This window comes from Cheilinus undulatus, linkage group 6, assembly GCF_018320785.1.
Source record: "Cheilinus undulatus linkage group 6, ASM1832078v1, whole genome shotgun sequence".
Lineage (NCBI taxonomy): Eukaryota > Metazoa > Chordata > Actinopteri > Labriformes > Labridae > Cheilinus > Cheilinus undulatus.
Window position 1 is genome coordinate 34342110 of NC_054870.1, and position 18116 is coordinate 34360225.

An 18116-nucleotide genomic window follows, 5' to 3' on the forward strand; every position below is an offset into this window, starting at 1 on the left:
GCCAGATCTTGTCTGCTCATATCCTGGTTCTAAATGTTTTCACCAGCACAATATGCCAATCAAAAGGGGTATTTGGGCTTCAATTTTGTACAACAGAGGGAGACAGAACTGCATTGTCCATATTAATATACAGTCTATGGAAATAGCCCTGTCTGTGTTAAACACTTGGTAAAAGTAAGCTTTAATATAACATGATGAATAAAAATGGACTTTAAGTGCAATCATCTGTCATAGACAGTGATCTGAGCTTATCCAGTTGAGGCACACAATCATTAGTTAGAAGATCATTTTCTAAACAAAAGCAATGTGATAAAGATAGGAACATAACAAAAAGAAAAGTAACTTTCTGCATGACCAGTCAGAGTTTTGTCATTGGTATGTGCAGGCTGTTCCAGGGCCCCATCCATAACTCCTCCTCATCCGATAACGTGTGGTCACTGTGGGACTCCAGCGTCTCCCTGCTGGCCTTGTGGTTGTCAACAGAAGTCTCTTGCTCCTGGTTGACACAGGGACCAATGCTGTTCCTTTCAATCAAGCTCTTAGCAATATTGTTCCTGGATCCAAAACTTCGAAGAATTGTGTTGGTGGATCCCAGCGTGCCACAGGAGGACTGAGTGTTTAAGTTGACGTCCACACTGGAGGGAACACACGTGCCCGTCCCGATGTCTGTGTTGTTCCCCTCGATGCTAATGATCGGAGGAGGCTCTTCGTGTGTCACGCCCAACTTGTCCAGTTTTTTAAAATGCTTACCCAGCCGGCACGGAGAGCCCACCTTCAGGTTGTTTGGGTGTGGTGGTCGCCTGGTTCTGACGATGGTGCCGTTCTGTGAGAGGTAGATGTTTCCGTTGATGTTGCTGTGGCTGTTGGGGAGTCGGTTGCGCTGAGTCTCGGTGGTGCTCTCCTCTCCTGTCGAGCTGGTTTCATTCTCTCGATCTACTACCAGCTTGATCCGCTTCTTTTTCCCCACCTGAGAAAGGGAGAGTCAGTTAACACTGATATTTTTTAATGGGTTAAATATTTAAAAGTCTGGAGTCTGAAGCACACACAGAGAGCACAAGAAATTCTTGCCATTTTTAATTTCCTCATTTACCAGACCCCTGGGGATGGAGGGTAAGAGTTCTAAATGTGAATAGTTTTGAGTCAGCACACTTGGTTGTCATTATGCAGTCTTAATTGTCATCATCATAGTGATATAGACTTATGTTTTTCTTTTCTTTAAGGTTTAATTTTGGCTTTTATGCCTTATAGTCAGTTAGTATTGTGGATAAAGTCAGAAAGAGAGAGAGTGGGGAATGACACGTGGGAAAGGACCCACAAAAAACTGTGCATTTAAGGACTGAGAATTGTTAATTATATAGATAAAAGGGCTGGATCATGATTTTTGTACCTTCAAAGGGTCATCAAGTAAAGGAAAATAAAGCATATGGTGTGACTTTTAAATCATACTAATAATTTATTTCAATAACAAACATTTCCTCTTGTTTTTAACCATGGCTTGGTTGTAATATGGTACAACCACCAGGTGGTGGCTGTAGCACATCTTTGAGCTGTTTGGTAACTGCCATTACATACAAAAGATGACAAAATTATTAGTGCCATGAGGAAGTAAAAAGGGTGTGGCCTTGTGAGGTTTTGAAACAAAAAACCATGAAGAGACTTCTGCTGCTGTCAAAGAGTTTTGAATGAAACTTCTTTGAAAAAATAAAAAAAATATAAAGTCAGGTGAAAACTTCATTCTAAATCTGTGCACTGTCCTTGGGAGAGAAGCGCCAAACAGAGGGTTAATCAACAGTGCAACAATCACTTGTGAGCTCTCACCTTACACAGTAGGTTTTATGTTTGGTTTTTAAAAGATGCAAAGTTGATTATAATCTGTGTTCTAGATGAGTTTTGTGATACAAACTTGGACATAAATTTAAATCCAGCAGAGTATATTGGCCTTTTTTCACTTTATGCCTGGGGGGATGTAAATATTGTGGTGTGAGGGGGTGTTGTCTTCATATGGTCGCTGAATAGTTCCCAAAAGCTGTTTTTATATATACACTCCTGAGTTTACCTCACAGCAGGAGGCTATCATGCTGTTTAAAGCGCTGATATTTATGCCCCCGTGCTGTTCCGCTTCTCTGTGAATGCTACGGAGGCGTACTGATATGAAGTAACCCCCCCTCTGTGCTGTCTTCAAAGTTAGTAATAGAGGCAAAAACAGGATCAGCGGAGCCAGAGGGAGGTGCAGCGCTGCTTGTGATTGTGGAGCTCCTGCTGTGCTCTTTTGCGCTCCCAGGAAGTCAAAACACAGTGAAATGAAACATGGGTTGTCGCAGTATTATTGTGTTTGTCTCAAGGTGTAACGAAAAAGCTTTATTTACAAGATGTCGCTGAAATGTACTGTGAAAACAACTTATCCCTGTCTGACGGGAGGGTCAAGGGGTCGCAGGAGGCAAAAAAGAGTGACGAGGACAGACTCTATCAAGAGTGTCGCAATAACTCAAATATTTGCCTTTGTATCAATGCGATGTGTATTTTAGCAGGAGTATCAAAAAAGAGTGCGGAATTACAGATTGGAAAACAGAAAATGTAATGTAACTTTAACACGCCTTGAAAACCACAGTATCGTAAGAAGAAGTCAGCGTGAAAAAGAACAGAGAATTTGAGGAAATAAGCATGACGGACAGATGTTAAAACTGTCATAAGTGGTCTAGAGTGTGGCTTCATTTCCTCAAAAAAGAAAATGAGCAGTAAGCACTGTATTCTAATTAAGTTTAAAGATTGAAGATCCAGAGAGCACTTTGTTTTAACTGAGATATTTCCAACAAAAAGATAATTTTTGTATATTTTAGCATGTTCTTCACCCAGACAATTTAACATTATTATCAAAACTGAGTTGTCAACAGTGAACATGTATAATGTCGACTTTTTCCACAAAGAAAATTCATAGGAAGGAATGGATAACGTAATTGATAAAGAGTTGAATTGATAAGCAGAATCAATACTGGCATCAATATCAATAACATCTGATCAATACCAATCCCTAAAATGCCTGAATAATCGATTTTGAACTGAATCATAGCACTGAATCAGGAGGTGCCTAAAGATTCCCACCACTACATCTCACCTTAACTTTATGTGGAAAATGGACTGGGGGGTTAATTAGGAAAATCTCAGAATAAGTCCGGAGGAAAAACTTTGCTTTTTTGTGTTCACATATGCAGTTTACAGAAAGTTTTCAGGAGTTTTTAGCATATATACTGTAGATATTTTGTTTTGCTTTTGCTTTAATACAAATGGGGTCTACAAGCACAAGCTTTCAGCTAAACCTTCAAAGATTTGCCTCCTTTAGTTTTTATTCCTGTTCAAGTATTTATTCCTACTCCTATTCATTTTGTATGCAGTTCTCTTGTTCTGTTTTTGGATCTTGTGTTTTTAATTTTATAATAATTTCCTCATGCATGATGTTAACTTTTATTCTTAAAACACATTGAGTATATGCATGTCATATGAAATGTACTACATAAATAAATTCTGACTTAACATTAGTAAGTCCTATTCAAGACACAAACAAATAGTGACATTTGGCCATAAAAGCAGTTTCTGCTGTTACATAGCAGTGAATTTTTAATGTATTCTTGAAAGGAATGGTTGTTTGTTTTAAAAAGGATTCGTGCTACAAAAAAAATAAAAAATGGAAAAAAAAAACCTTTGAAAAATAAAAACCTGTTTTAATTTGAAGGTATCCACAGAGGTGAATTTATGGCAAGAATTTTCTATGAAAAAGAGTAACTATGCATAGTTCTAGAAAACTATTCAGACATTCAGTCCAGTCAGATGGTAAAAGACCATACAAAATCTCACAGCAAAACAGACAGAAAAGCAAAGAGTTAAGCTGAAAGGACATGCATTTAACCAGAGAATACATCAGAGAGGAGAACAAGTCAAAAATGTAGGAGAGAGAGAGCACAACTCTGGTGGTTTCTTGCAGCACAGTATCAGAGTTTTCTTGTTAGGGCTGAATGAGGGAAAAAGTGGACGTTTGAAACACTATGTAGTGGAAAGCAGTATTTCTTCACTCCCATGCAAGGGTACTTGATTTTATTCACTCTTACTTCACAGTGGATAATGCGTCTCCCTAGAAGGCAGTCAAGTTCCCTTCTGAGTCTGAATCTGACGTTGCTCCTGTTTCCCCTGAACTCTTTGTCGCACTGCCCGTCTCTGATCCAGAGACATTTGTTGAGGATTTGTCAGAGGAGATGGCGTCCTCATCCACTTCGGTGATCGGGGACAGTCCTCCATATGTCTCTAAAGAGGTCCCACTGAAGCTTCTGATATCAGAGCCATATGGAGGACCGCTGTAAGGAGCAGAGGGGCCAGGGTCTCCAGATGCCACACTGGACCTCCTGGATGATCCGCTATCACTGAATTCACTGGAAGACTCTTTGCTCTCATCCAAAGACTCAGATTCTTCCTCATCCTCTTCCTCGCTCTCTTCTGTGATTGTTTCTTCAGATTTTCCACGGCTTAAGGATGACTTTTGAGACCGCTGGCTACCACTGGTGGACCTTGAACGAACTGAACTCCCTAAAGAACTCTGATCTGACATATGACTACCCGAAGAAGACCCTTTAGCAGACTCTGACCCGGACAAATCCCTCTGGCTGGACCTACGAGATGAAGACTCTTCTCTTCCTGACCCTGACTCTGCCTCGCTAGCTGTCCCTGTTCCTGACTCGGCCTCGCTAGCTGTCCCTGTTCCTGACTCGGCCTCGCTGGCCGTCCCTGTTCCTGACTCAGCCTCGCTCAGTTCTTCACTAGATTTCTCTGAAGTTACAGCACTTACTGACGATCTACTCCTCTGTGATGACTTAACACTTGATCCAGACAGAGATCCAGCAGTGCTTGCGCTACCACTGCCACTCTTACTTGCACTTTCACTCCTTTCTGTTCCACTTCCACTCCCTGACAATGCCTCGCTCCCACTTCCACTGCCACTACCACTCATGCTTGAAGCGCTGCTACCCTTGCTAGCCTCGGTAGCTGATGATCTCATGGAGGATTTGGCAGAAGACCCACTTTCTCTGGTGCTCCCTGAAGCCTCTTCCTCCTCAGACTCTTCTTCAGAGTCTTTCTCTGTGCCTGAACTCTTTTCTGTGCTGGTTTCTTTCTCTGTCGCTGTCCCTGTGCCTGTTCCTGATTCTGTTTCTTTCTCGGATTCAGACTCCTTCTCGGATTCAGACTCTTTCTCTGAGGCTGACTCTTTCTCTGAAGCTGACGACTTCTCTGACTCTGATTCCTTCTCTGACTCTGACTCTTTTTCAGTTCCAGATTCTTTCTCACTCACTGATTCCTTCTCAGTTTCTTCTTCTTCTTCCGATTTGGACTTACTCTCCTCTTCAGAATCGCCTGGCTCTTCTTCCGGCTCTTCCTCTGAGTCCACGGTGCTTTCATTGGCATCGTCCCGGTCTAAATCTACTTTCAGATAATCTTTGTCAACGCTGCTTTTCTCTGAGGATTCTTCATCAGAGCCTTTCTCCTTACTGCTCCTGCTTGTACCTGCTTCTGGCTCACTTTCTGTCACACTAATAGACACTTTAGACTTCTTGTCATCCTCGCTCGCTGCTTGTGAGGCCTCTTCGTCTCTCTCGCTGCCCGTGGCCGAGCTTCGACTCACGCTACTCAGCGACTTCCTCCGCATCTGCAACTTGTTGCCCAAGTTGATTTTCTTAAAAACTTTGCCAAGCTTGCTGCGGGTATCTGACTTGCTGTCGATAGGGCCAGTCAGTGCCGGTCCATCAGTCAGACTCTCCTGGCTGTCAATCCGGCGAGCTGACATCAGTTTGGCATAATCCTTGTCTTTCTTCCCGCCAGCGAACATCTTGAACATTTTGGCTTTCTTCCAAGGAGATGGGCCAGAAGGACCGGCGTCAGATGGCTGTTCTCCTGCCTTGCTTGCCGCCAAGAGTTTGCTGAGTTTCATGACAGACTTAAGTCTTTTGGCAGCTTTGGAAGGCTCGCCCTCCTCTGCTGGCTCAGCTTGTTCGATTTCATCCTCAGGCGGCATGTCCCTAAATGCAACCCTCTTTCCTGGGCCTCTACCCCGCATGCCACCACGGCCTCGGCCCCTGCCTCTGCCACGGCCCTAAGACAGTCATATTTCATTAAGCAACCTCTTTTATGATGCAGTTTAGAGTGTTACATTAGGTTTATACTACTATTTCAATAATAGATTGGCCACACAACCATATTATGGTAATAATTATTGACATTTTTACTGAGTGTATAAAAAGATATTACCTCAGGGCCATGAGGACTGTAGAAATACCCATCATCCTCTACGATCACCTCTCCATATTCATCATACATGGGAGTAATCAGCCGCCTCCGACTGCCATATTGAGGAAGGTCATACCTGAAAAATAGATACACATTTTTATATGGAAAATAATACCGTTTTTACAGTTACTGATGGGGCAACCTTGAACACTTTATTATAACCTTAATGATTTCTAAAGAAAACAAGAGAGCACAGACAAGCATATTCCTTTGAAAAAATGACATTTACATCTGCATGGTAAATAATTAGTGCAAAGAAATGTATATATAATATAACAAATACATTTATAAATAAAACTAATGATGTTAGGTTAACCTTCCTTTCTTATTAATATCATGATTTTCATTCAGCAGATATGTGTATATGGTTTGTTCTGAATGTTATATTGCTAAATCTCATTGATATTTTAATTTGGTTTTAATTGCTACTGCGTTCCACATTGTTATGCTAAGCACTCTTGGCTGCATATTTGCAAACAAGGGGCTGCATAATTGAAGTTATTCTTATTACTAATTTGATTTTAAGACTAATTAAACATGTTATGCTCTTGGGTGATGAAATAATGATATTTAAGGGATAAAGAAAGCCTCTAAAGTTTCTTTGTAGTGGATTAAGGTGGCATGTGTGAGTCCTAAAAACCCATTTTTGAATCTTGTGTTAGATGTTTGTACTTTGAAGCTGTTTCACGTCTTACAAAAGGCTTGTACCAACAAGTGTGAACTCATTCTGCTGGTTTACAATAAAACTAGAATACAATAGAATTAGTTAAAAAACAATAAATCCATAGCAGCATGAATATGAATGAGGGTGCAACAAGCTTTATGCTATAAAGGAGGAGGCTGGGGTGGAGAAGGTTAAGTTTTGCCAGCAGCAGCAGCAGCGTGGTGCATCAGTATTAGCAGGGATAGTAAAAATGTGTTATATCTAAATATATCGTTGTGTAAAGAGAAAGAGCTGTGATTGGCTGTGGGAGCTGGAAGGCTATAATGGGGATCAGTTTGCTGTCAGCTGATGATGACTGGGCCTTTAACTACTGTTTCCTGCATGAACTTACACTAAGCTCCATATACTGTGACTGGACAGATATCCATACTGCTTACTAAAGACACAGTGGACCATGAACATACTGTCATAAATCAGGTTTCCTGACATTTAAAGTCTATGGACATGATTTAATGCAGAGCCTGATGGCCACATCAGCATGTGGTTTCTTCCTGTTTATTTCTAATGTGACAAATACACACAGTACAGCTCTAGACTTTCATTTTATGACTTTAGTATAAGCTGTGACTGTGTCCATTTGACCAAAAAGTAAAAAATAAATGAACAAAGGCCACTTTACTTAATCTGTCGACAAATACAGTAACCCGCAGAACTTTTAGGCATGTTTGGGTATAACTAGGGGTGAAAAGGTCTGGACAACAAAAATGCAGTTGAGCTACATCTTTGCAGAGCAACACATGTGTGTCCTCTCCCCTCTCTAGAGCCAGGCTGTGGCACATTGGGCTCTGCGGTGAATCCTTAGCTCATTACATGCCTGAAATTTATGCACATGACTGTATCTCTGAACTACACAATTTCTTTTTCTGTCCCTATAGAACCAATTGTGTTAATGGGAGTGGATTTCATATTATATTAATTATATTCATCAGTAACTGAATGCTTGTTTGCTCGATAATATGAGGCATACGTAGGTGCAACTGCAACAGTATGTCTTTGTCCTGAGACCTTTTTATATGTTCCATTACAAATCCAAACATTTCATTAAATATATTACATCAGCTGAGGTTGTATGCTGCCTGCAGGGCACACTGTCAATATGTAATTATTAAAAAGATGGCACTTTTCAGCTGAAATAAAGTCATTTATTGATTACACCCTACTGATTCCAGTACACACTGGAAGTGTAGTGACTTATGCTGACGGATGTCAAGTGCATACCCTCTATACTACAACTACTACTGCTACTGATAATAATAATAACATTTAATTTAAGGTAAAAGTTCAATATACTGTTAATTTACTACAATACTGAATCAGACAGAAAAATGACAGTCACTGCCTCCTTGTCAACATGTGAGGGTGCCTCTGAGGACAAAAACAGTCTGGTGATGGCTGAATTAAATTCTTTCCCACTTTAAGAGTCAACCTCTTATTGCAAATAGAAACAGATCAAAGGCATCTGGTCACAGTGGCGGTACACTCATTGGCAGAAGCAGCTTTTGCAATGAACTTTGTGACATGCCATTAAAATACAATTACAGCTCGTTCCAGTCAGGGCAAGAGTGATTCAGACATTGCAAGCATCAGCTGAGATAATTAGAGTCATCGCACATGACAGGAAGGTCGGTAAGTAACCACAGAGGTAATTACGACATATGATTTCAGTATGGACACTTTTGAACATTTCTCTCACTTTCTTTTTCATCCTTTCAGGTGTAAAAGCTTCTGTCTTGTCTTAAACTTTCAGCTTAATTCCCCTGAGTGGTTCAAGTCACCTGTCATAGAGCAAGGGCTTTTAATGAATAACAATTTCTCAGCAGCTGTTACAGCTTTTAGTACCATGTCTGTCCTCTTTAAGACCATATGGGCAATGCAAGGATAGCCAAAACACCTTCCATCCATTTAACCATGGGAAAACACTTTCACAGACTCAGGGCAGCATAATTGATCTCATTTGATGAGAGCAGAGAGGGTAAATGCTCGGATGGTGTGTTCTGCTGAAGGGGCAGCATACGTTTCGCTCATAATTTTAGTCTGGACTTCTTTCAAATGCTCTTCTCACCCCAAGGAGCTAAGCGCTGAGAGCTGCACAGCAAGGTTGTGATAAATAAATCCTAAGGATATAATTTTTTAACTTTAAAAGATCGGATACAGATCAGTTACAAGGATTTAAAGCAATACTGATGAGGGATGAAGCGTGCTCACCCTTGGTCGTAATTATAGTAGTCCTGCGTGTAGTAGTCCTGGCCCGGGTCGATACCTGACTCCATGGAGAGTTCCTGCATTTCAGAAAGAGAAATTACTCAGCAGTCCTCGGAGACAGACAGAAGGAGAGCAGCAGCAGAAGAAGAGGCAGCATGCAGGGTGAGTATACAGCAGTATGACTACAATCCCTGTAAATTCAAAAGAAGGCAGGAGGGTTTCTACCTCAGGTCTCAGAAGAGATGGCCTCAGCAGTTGCTGTTGCTGCCAAAGATTAGTACAGAAGAAGGATAAGGTATGGAAGGGATGGTCAGTAGAGACACAAACATAAGGCAGAGTTCACTCTACACATTTTAGAAATAACGCCAGAGAATCAGGCCACTCTTTATGCTTGAATTGTATATCAGGCCAGGGCTACACTTGCTTTAACTATGTGTAAGAATGCACATGATGACTGCCTTGGGTCGCATGCATCTGTTTAGCACATGAGATGTGCAAGACCTCGAAAAAATTAACACAGATCAGAAACAAGATTCAGTAAAATCATGAATGCTCAGGACAGTGTAGGGGCAGAAGGGATATAAGAGTAAACAGCAGCAAAGACAGCTTTGGCAGAGAGGCTGCAGACCTTGCATCTCTGATAGCCACTCTCACAAACCATTCATCTGAGACACCGTGTATCTCAGAAAGGATGTGCAGTAATTTGTCAGTGCAATGTATTTCCAGTTTTAGATTAAAACAAACAAACAAACAAACAAAAAAAAAAACAACTCCATTCACAAACAGTCTGGCAGTTAATTTCATGAAATAACCACATCACAAACATTGCAGACTAAGCAACATTTCACAAAGAAAATAGAGAAAAAAGTCAGAGGTCAAATCCAGGATTCAAGTATAGAAAACAGTGGCTTGCTTTGTGAAGCTAACACAGCTTTGCTAGCAACATAACATACCGTTGCAACATAAGCCAATGTAAGCAAATGCTGCTAAGGTAGCTTTAGCAATGTAAGCTTTAGCAAAGTAGCTAAAGCTAATAAGACTATCTAGATAAAGTACCTATATATTAGCAGCATAGCTCCGTTTTCTAAAGTCAAGTTAGCTTTAGCAATGTGAGCTTTAGCAAACATAGCTGAGGCTAACTTTGCTACGTAGACGTAGATATATTGCTTACGTAGCTCAGTGACTTCAAGTGTGGTACTGTGATGGATGCCACCTTTGCAATAAGACATTTCCTGAAATTTCAACTGTATGTGATATTATCACAAAGTGGAAGTATTTAGGAACAACAGCAACTCAGCTATGAAGCAGAAGACCATGCAAACTCACAGAGTGGGGTCAACGACTGCTTAGACGCATTGTGCATAAAAGCTCTGAACTTCCCTTGCATTGATGTAAGCATGAAAACTGTGCAGCGAGAGCTTCGTGGACTTGATTTCCAAGGCCAAGCAGATGTATGCAAGCTCCAAATCACCCGGTCCAGCACCAAGCATTGGATTGAGTTCTGCTGGGTGACGAATCAAGCTTCTCTGTTTGGCAGCCAGATGGGTGAGTCTGGGTTTGAGAACCTGCCTGATTCCACTGAGCCAAATGTGAAGTTTGGTGGATTAGGGATAATGGTAAGGGGCTTTTTTCATGGTTTGGGCGAGGCCCCTCAAATCCAGTGAAGGGAAGCCTCCCTCAACTTTGCGGCAACAGTTTGGGGAGACCCATTTTTATTCCAACGTGACTGTGACTCAGTGCACAAAGCAAGGACGATAAAGACATGGTTTGATGAGTTCAGAAGAGTTGGAAGAACTTGACTGACCTGCACAAAGCCCTGACCTCAACCCCACTGATCACTTTTGATATGAGTTGGAATGGAGAGGGCCTTTCATCCAACATCAATGCCTGACCTCGTAAATGCTCTACAGAGTAAATGAGCACAAATTCACACAGAAACACTCCAAAATCTCCAAAAAAAGAGTGGAGGCTGTTATAGGTGCAAAAGGGGAGCCAGGTCGATATTAAAGTACATGTATTTGAATACAATATACAGTCCTTGTTGGCGTAGGGGCCAGGTGGCCCAATACTTTTGTCCATATAGTGGATGTGATCGATCAGAACACAAATCAGAGTGGAGCACTTTGCTTGCTGTAAATCTGGCCCCCATGTGCAGATACTACATTTTTATGTAGTCTGTAAATAATGAACAATTTCATTAATAAGGCAGCTGCTTGAGCATGTAAACACATGGTTAAAAAGTAAGCCTATCCCCGGCCTTACATGTCAAGGTTAAAAGGTTGGACTACTGATGGAAACAAGGTGGGGAAAAACAGGAAATGGCATTCAGAAAGTGAAACTAAAAGTAAACATCCTGTATACTGTATGTCAGTTGCTGACAATTCATAGATAATTCAAAAGTGATAAAGAACTGTTGATGTCAAACATAATCTAACAAAGTCATTTTATTTGGTCCCTGATTGTGTCTTTTCTTTCCAACAGAGGAGAAAAATCAAAATGCTTATCTGCAGTTTGACAGGCGCACTGCGGACCTTGGAATCAAACCTAAACTGTAATGTCAGTGTCAGAAGTCCTATCAGCAAGGATCTCCCCATAATCTCATTCTGTGTTTTCCCATCAAGTGAGTTGTAGATAAGAATAATAGGATATAAGCTGCCTTGAGCGGCCTCGAGAGTGACAAAATGTGCCGGCACAACAAAAGATAAAAAGCCATCGCGGCAGGAATGCCTACCTGTCTGCCGTAGCCTCGCCTCCTGTGGGTGCAGAGAAGGAGAGAAAATAAGACAAATAATGAATATGGATTGACAGCAATAATTCAAGTGCTCTCAGATAAATGAAATGTTCAGACTACAGGACTAGTGTGGCTACATTCTGCTGACCAGAGAGGAAAATTGCAGCTTTACTTACTGTGCATTTTCATGTGTTAAATTACAAAGTTGCAGTTTGGTTTTAAAAAAAAGGGGCGCCTAAGGACACAATGTTATCAGGACCTTGCGGAGAGCTCCCCTCTTTCTTATCTCATCCAAACAGGAAGAAAAAGATACAATGAATGCAAATATAAGGACTGGGAAGATTGGATTTAAAAAAAAGGAAAGTAGACCTATCTAAAACATCTCAAAAAGAAACTACTGACTGAAAGTAAATATTAAAATGGGCTCTGCTTCCCTGTCATAATGTGGCGATTTGCTACCACACAGTAAAAGAAGATGTCTTCTAGTAAATCTTTCACTATAAAACTCATAAAAAGCAACTCAAAAGGACAACAGTGCATCTGCAGCCTAAGCTGGTGAGAAACACCGAGTAATAGAGGAGCCCGTCTGAAACCTCCAGGTTCACAAGCGTACAACTGTAACCTGTCCGAGCCCATAAATAATGACGACTTCCACAGTCAGATATATGGCCAAGCAATGATGTGAGCTTCCTCTGGAGAGCTGTAATCTGTTATTATGGACAGGGAGCAGGGGGACAGGGCAAAGCCATATGGCCACACCTTCCAGGCAGAGTGGATGATGGGAGTGGGATCTGATGGATGACCTGTTGGCTTTGCTGCTGGCTATCGCTGCTTCATGCAACATCGAGAAAAACAGCCCAGTGGAAAGCAGCCAGAGGAAGTTTGCCAAAAACGGAGACTTAGGGGGAGATTATGGTACAAAAAGGTTGTAACAAAAAGAAAGAAGTGAACCAAAACTTGAATACTTAAGAGTCAGAATCACTATTAGAGATAAAACAATGAAAACTCCACATTTTACATAACATAATATCCGTAGATACTGCTAAAAGGTCTTATTATTCTGATGCAACAAAACTAAGTTACCCAACCCACTATTACAAACACCAGACAGAGGAATACTTCAACCTTCTGGGAAATATACTTCTCCATGTAGAAAGTTAAATGAGAAAACTGTGAGGCTATAGCCAGCAGCCAATTAACTCTGCATAAAGATTGGTGAAACAGCTTGTCTGGCTCTGTCAAAAGGAAACACAATCCCCCTATAAGGACCACCAAAGCTTGCCAATTAGCATGTTACATCTTGTTTATTTAATCTGTACAAAACAGAGCAAAGCATCAAGATCAAGCTGTGGTTTTATGAGGGTTATGAGATTGGCCTTTTCTTTTCCTGGCATTACCCTGTGTAGAGGAACATCTTGTAATTTCTATGCTTTGATTTGTCCAGAATTAAAAGGTCCTGTGAGGTACTATTAGCCGGATATTTAACAGGCTTAAATTGACACTGATGTGTCTTAATGAGCTAATAAATAAAGACGACCAACTGCGACATGATTCATTATTCTATGAAGTTGTTTTCAATGTCCAAATTTGCCACTGGGGGGTAGCTTTAGGACAAAGTAATTAACAGCACACTGCAGAAAGAGCCCTTTTCCCTAATTTTCCATGACAAAGAGTTAACGTGACTGAGACTTTTAAGAAACCAGGGGGAGTTAACAATAAAACTGAAAATCAATGTTCAAGTTTTTTATGTGTGTTCTGATGGGGCTTAGCTTTTCTGGATACGAGTACGGATGGAGGTGGGGCGGCCTAGAGAAATAAAAAAAAAAAGACTGCAAACCATTGCTCTAGCTTATGTTGAAAACTTCTGAGTCAAGTCAAAGAGACTGTGGAGCATGCCAACAAATCCTGGTTCAGTGTGGTCTGACTGTTCTGATCCAGGTGTGTTAAGTCTGACCTTGAAAAATTCGGTTTAGTAAGAATTCAGTCAGTTAGGCCACCTCTGAAACATGGTTCACATCTTTCGATCAAATTATAGGTGTAATGATATTGTTGATGTTTTGGTATCCTGGTGACAGAAGCATCTCAGCGTTATCGTGGACAGCTGATGGTTTCAAACAATGGGTCTTCATGGCAAAAAGTACAGCAAAAGGAAGTGGGAACTACAGTAACCATCAACCCTTTCTACCCATCATCCTTTGTGCTCCATGTGCTTGATCTAACAGCACAAAAATGGTGGATGCTATGAGTGGCTAGAGAGAACCGAGTGACAATTATTCAAATGTAAACCAGCACAGTGGATGGGTGGTATTTTGTAAAGTAAAGCAGTTTGGGAATATTTTGATCTAAGCGTTTAGTGTCTATACATCCCTACCCCACATTGCATGTTCATGTCTAGGGATGAGTGTTGAAACCTGGTACCAACACATCAGAAACCTACCTATTAATATCCTGCCAACCCAAATGAAAGGCAAGAAAACTGTAATGGAATTTGTGTTATTTATGTGTTAAGTTAAACCAGTTTCCTTTTATTTTCCTATATGGACTGGCATGTATCTATGACTCAGTTTTGATACCCTGACAGCATTTAGTCTGCCACTGACTTTCAATTCACTTTTTCTCTCAAAAGAATCAATTCAGGCACTTTTGAGGCACTGGCACCATATAAAAGTATCAATTGAGCACCGGTATCAGAAAAAACAATACCTATCCCTGCTCGTGTCTAGGGGAGTGTTGTAGCAAACATCCCAGAAAGCATTACAAATTACCTGCAGCATGGTTGCTCAAGCAATACAACAACTTAAAAATAGTTTTCTTGTCAATAATAGTTGAAACTACAACGATTGTATCGTCTTCATTTCATGTTTCAGTGCATTATGGCCCTTTGATTTCAAACAAGCATTTAACAAAACATACCCGTAGTGTAATGATAGCTCAATGACGAAAGTTACTTTGAAATTTCTTCATTTGTGCCTGACAGTCCTGCATTTTCTCAGAGTTGCTGCTGACATTTGTAGAAGGATGCCAATAGCCCACAGGAGGAATTACAACGGCTGATGAAATTAACATGAAAGGTCTGCTAACATAGGTGTGCCTGTTTAGTTAAATGCTGTCCATGACAACTGGTGGTGCTTTAAGGTCTTGAAGAGTTGTACAATCTCTTGTGGAAGACTTCACCTCTAGTCTTTGTACATCTATTTCAAGATGCAAGCAGCACTGAAAAGAAGGGGTAGACGTAAAAATTAGAAATGGGACTGAACCAAAGTCGTATAGAGGCTGTGTCAGGTGAAACTGGCAGAGAACCTCTCAACTGGAGTGATGAGTAACCACATTAAGCAGAGGCATGTGGATGCTAACCTGCAGAAAGGACTGAAAGCTGATGATGCTAGCCCTGCTCAAGTTAACTACACCTATTTGGCTTTGTTAACCCGGTATTTACTGAATGTCTTTTTAAATTCTGACAGAGATCAAAATTCAAATAAGCTGAAAAAAACCCCAAAACAAAACATCATGTCTGTAGCATTATGTAGTTCAACTACTGTTGAAATGGGCAAGCTTCTACATTTTCCACTTGGGGTTATTTGAAAATTCAACTTTCTTTTGCTGCTTTTGCCTGCCCCAGTCTTCATTTAACAAATATATGAAGTTTTAATCCTGTCTTCCTTGTGTAACTGCACTGAACTATTAGCTGCAACACAAAAGAGAATGCTGAAACCCAGCTGGAAAAAATGAATACAAAAAAACCTTCCATTAATGCTTTCTGCTCTTTGGGTTGAAAAAAAAAAAATCAGCATGTGAGCTGCTAGCCTTTTTACAAAAGCGCTGACCCCATGTAGCGAACATGGAATACAAAATTAGCAGGCCTTCGATCTGCCCATCAGGGGAACGTGCGATGAATCAAATATTACATCACTGTGGTTAGGGAGGTACGCTTGGACCTTTGCCTCAGGGCATGGAGGGTGAAACAAACACATGGAGGGTATATGAGGGGAAAGACGCAGAGCAGCTGAAGTGAAAAACCTGAGCAAAGAGGGACAGATGCAGCATTGCAATGAGAGTAAAGAAGGTAAAGAAATCTCCTGAGAGCTGAAGGGAGAGATTAGCAAGAGGAGGCCAAGGAGTGGAGCGTATTGCAGCTAATGACACAGTGTGTGTGTGTGTGTGGGGGGAGAAAGTGGGAGAGAGGAACGTGACAAATGGGACAGGCAGAAGGTCAGAAGGATGGAAAAGCAAAGGAGAAGCTAACAGTGGCTGACAGTCCCACAGGCAGCGGCCCTGCTTAACGATTGATTGGTTCTCTAATTAGCCTTTTCCAGTGTGCAGCCCAACATCACAGTGACTACTTTATCATGCTGGGGGGATCTGTGCAGACATGTGAATAGACAGGTCCCCCAGTGGTTGGCTCTGTTCATTCAACATCAGCCTGCTGGGGAACCCAGTCGATGTGTTTTTATAGCCGGTGCTTCAACCAGAATAAGAAGATGTTTTCTTTTAGAAGTGCCCAGCCGGATCCAATCTACATTCAGCTGCAGCAGCCTGGCTGAGTGTCACACGCTATGGGAGAAATGCATGTAATGTTGATTTTAGTGCATTTACAGCTCCAAAGAAAAATGAAGAAAACACTCCAAATTCACCTTAAAGCTCCTGTGAGGTTTTAGCTGATTATGAAACAAAATGAGATCAGCACTGATGTTGTTGTGGTTTACAAAAGCAACGAGACTGATTTTTTTTTTCAATCGTTGCTTTTCCACTTCCATGTAGTTGAGTCTGGCAAGTCAACCAATAGCACACTGAGGTCAGAAAAAAACATGTTCACTTGAACAGGAAAAAATCTGATTAAAGACTACAGGTACAGCTTTGTCCACATAAAGGCACCAAAATTTACACACACTGAAAATTCCTCACAGGAGCTTTGACAACCAAAAGAATAAGGATATAATCTTCTTGTTGTGCAGTTGAGGGCAGAATTTATACCAAGAGAAATGTGAAGGACTGGTGAAGAGCAGTAAGAAAACTGTAATTAAAAATCAGATTCATTACACCAAATCTAGATTTCTGAACTCTTCCTATGTTATAAAGCAGTGTTCTGTAAAATGGCCATGAACTCATTTTTCTGCAAAGAAAATATCTAATTAAAACCTTGTTGAGGTTGCTGTAGGTTGAAAAGTGAGCGGGGTCTGTACATCTCTGAAGGTCAATCTCACAGACCATTCATCTGAGATGCCATCTTTGTCAGAACTGAAATACTTAAACTTTCAAAATACATCAAACTGAACTTCTGTTAAGGGTTAGGGTTAGGGTAAGGGTAATGGTTAGGACACCAATAGTTAAAATTTAAAAACCCAACCTGGAAACCATTTAACTAAACCATCTGTTTACAGGAAAAAAAGCTCTTCCTCAATGAAAACATTCTTACACAGTGAGCATATCTTACAGAGCTCCACTGGCAGCGCAAGCTACACGTCTAATGTAGCTATGTAGCTAAGGTGGCTATGTAACTAACATAGCTATGTTAGCTATGCAGCTAAAGCTAAGCTCATTTTTCAAAGGATTCTGTAGCATTGGGAGATAGGGCTATGGCGGAGGTCTGCGCTCTCCGAGTGCTTTTCTAGTTTCATGAATGTAACTGCCAGACTTTATAAAGTTGAATACAAAAACAAACTACAGCACTTCTGTTCTGAAAGAGACGGCATCTCGGATGACCAGATCATGAAAGTGGCTATCAGTGTCTTCCACTGTTGCCTTACTCAGTGTTGTGCAGCTTCATCTATAAAGTTAACATCACATCTATTTATTGATGTATCTACTTTTCAGTTTCTGGATGTGATTCCCCCACAAATACGTGATTATCCTTTCTAAACACTCAAAAGCTTATTTCAAAGAATTTGCATACCTTTGGGAAATTCTAAACAGCTATGGTAATTTGACTTCATTTGAAAAACATCTGACATAATTTTTCCATTTGCCTCATTTAGGTTCAACAGGAAGCAACAACAGCCTAAACTGTCATGCTCTATTTCTATAAAGAGGGAAAAATGTCATAATCAGCACTGGAACCAGTCTGAACTAGACCCCAGGGTTGTAGTATTTATACATTTTGTTGTTTAGTATAATTTATGAAAATAGCTTTGGTTATGA

The 18116-nt window shown here is 40.8% G+C and overlaps 1 protein-coding gene across 1 annotated transcript in view; it reads right to left on the reverse strand.

Annotated features, from left to right (window-relative positions):
* Positions 1–358: 358 nt before the first annotated feature.
* pcdh15a (protocadherin-related 15a) overlaps positions 359–18116 on the reverse strand; it is a 340713-nt gene continuing 322955 nt past the window's right edge. The window contains exons 34-39 of the mRNA XM_041789646.1: positions 13070–13072; positions 11982–12003; positions 9476–9514; positions 9254–9327; positions 6286–6400; positions 359–967 (exon numbers count right to left, since the gene is read on the reverse strand). Of these exons, the coding sequence (XP_041645580.1) occupies positions 359–967; positions 6286–6400; positions 9254–9327; positions 9476–9514; positions 11982–12003; positions 13070–13072 (862 nt within the window). The remainder of the gene's footprint in view (positions 968–6285; positions 6401–9253; positions 9328–9475; positions 9515–11981; positions 12004–13069; positions 13073–18116) is intronic.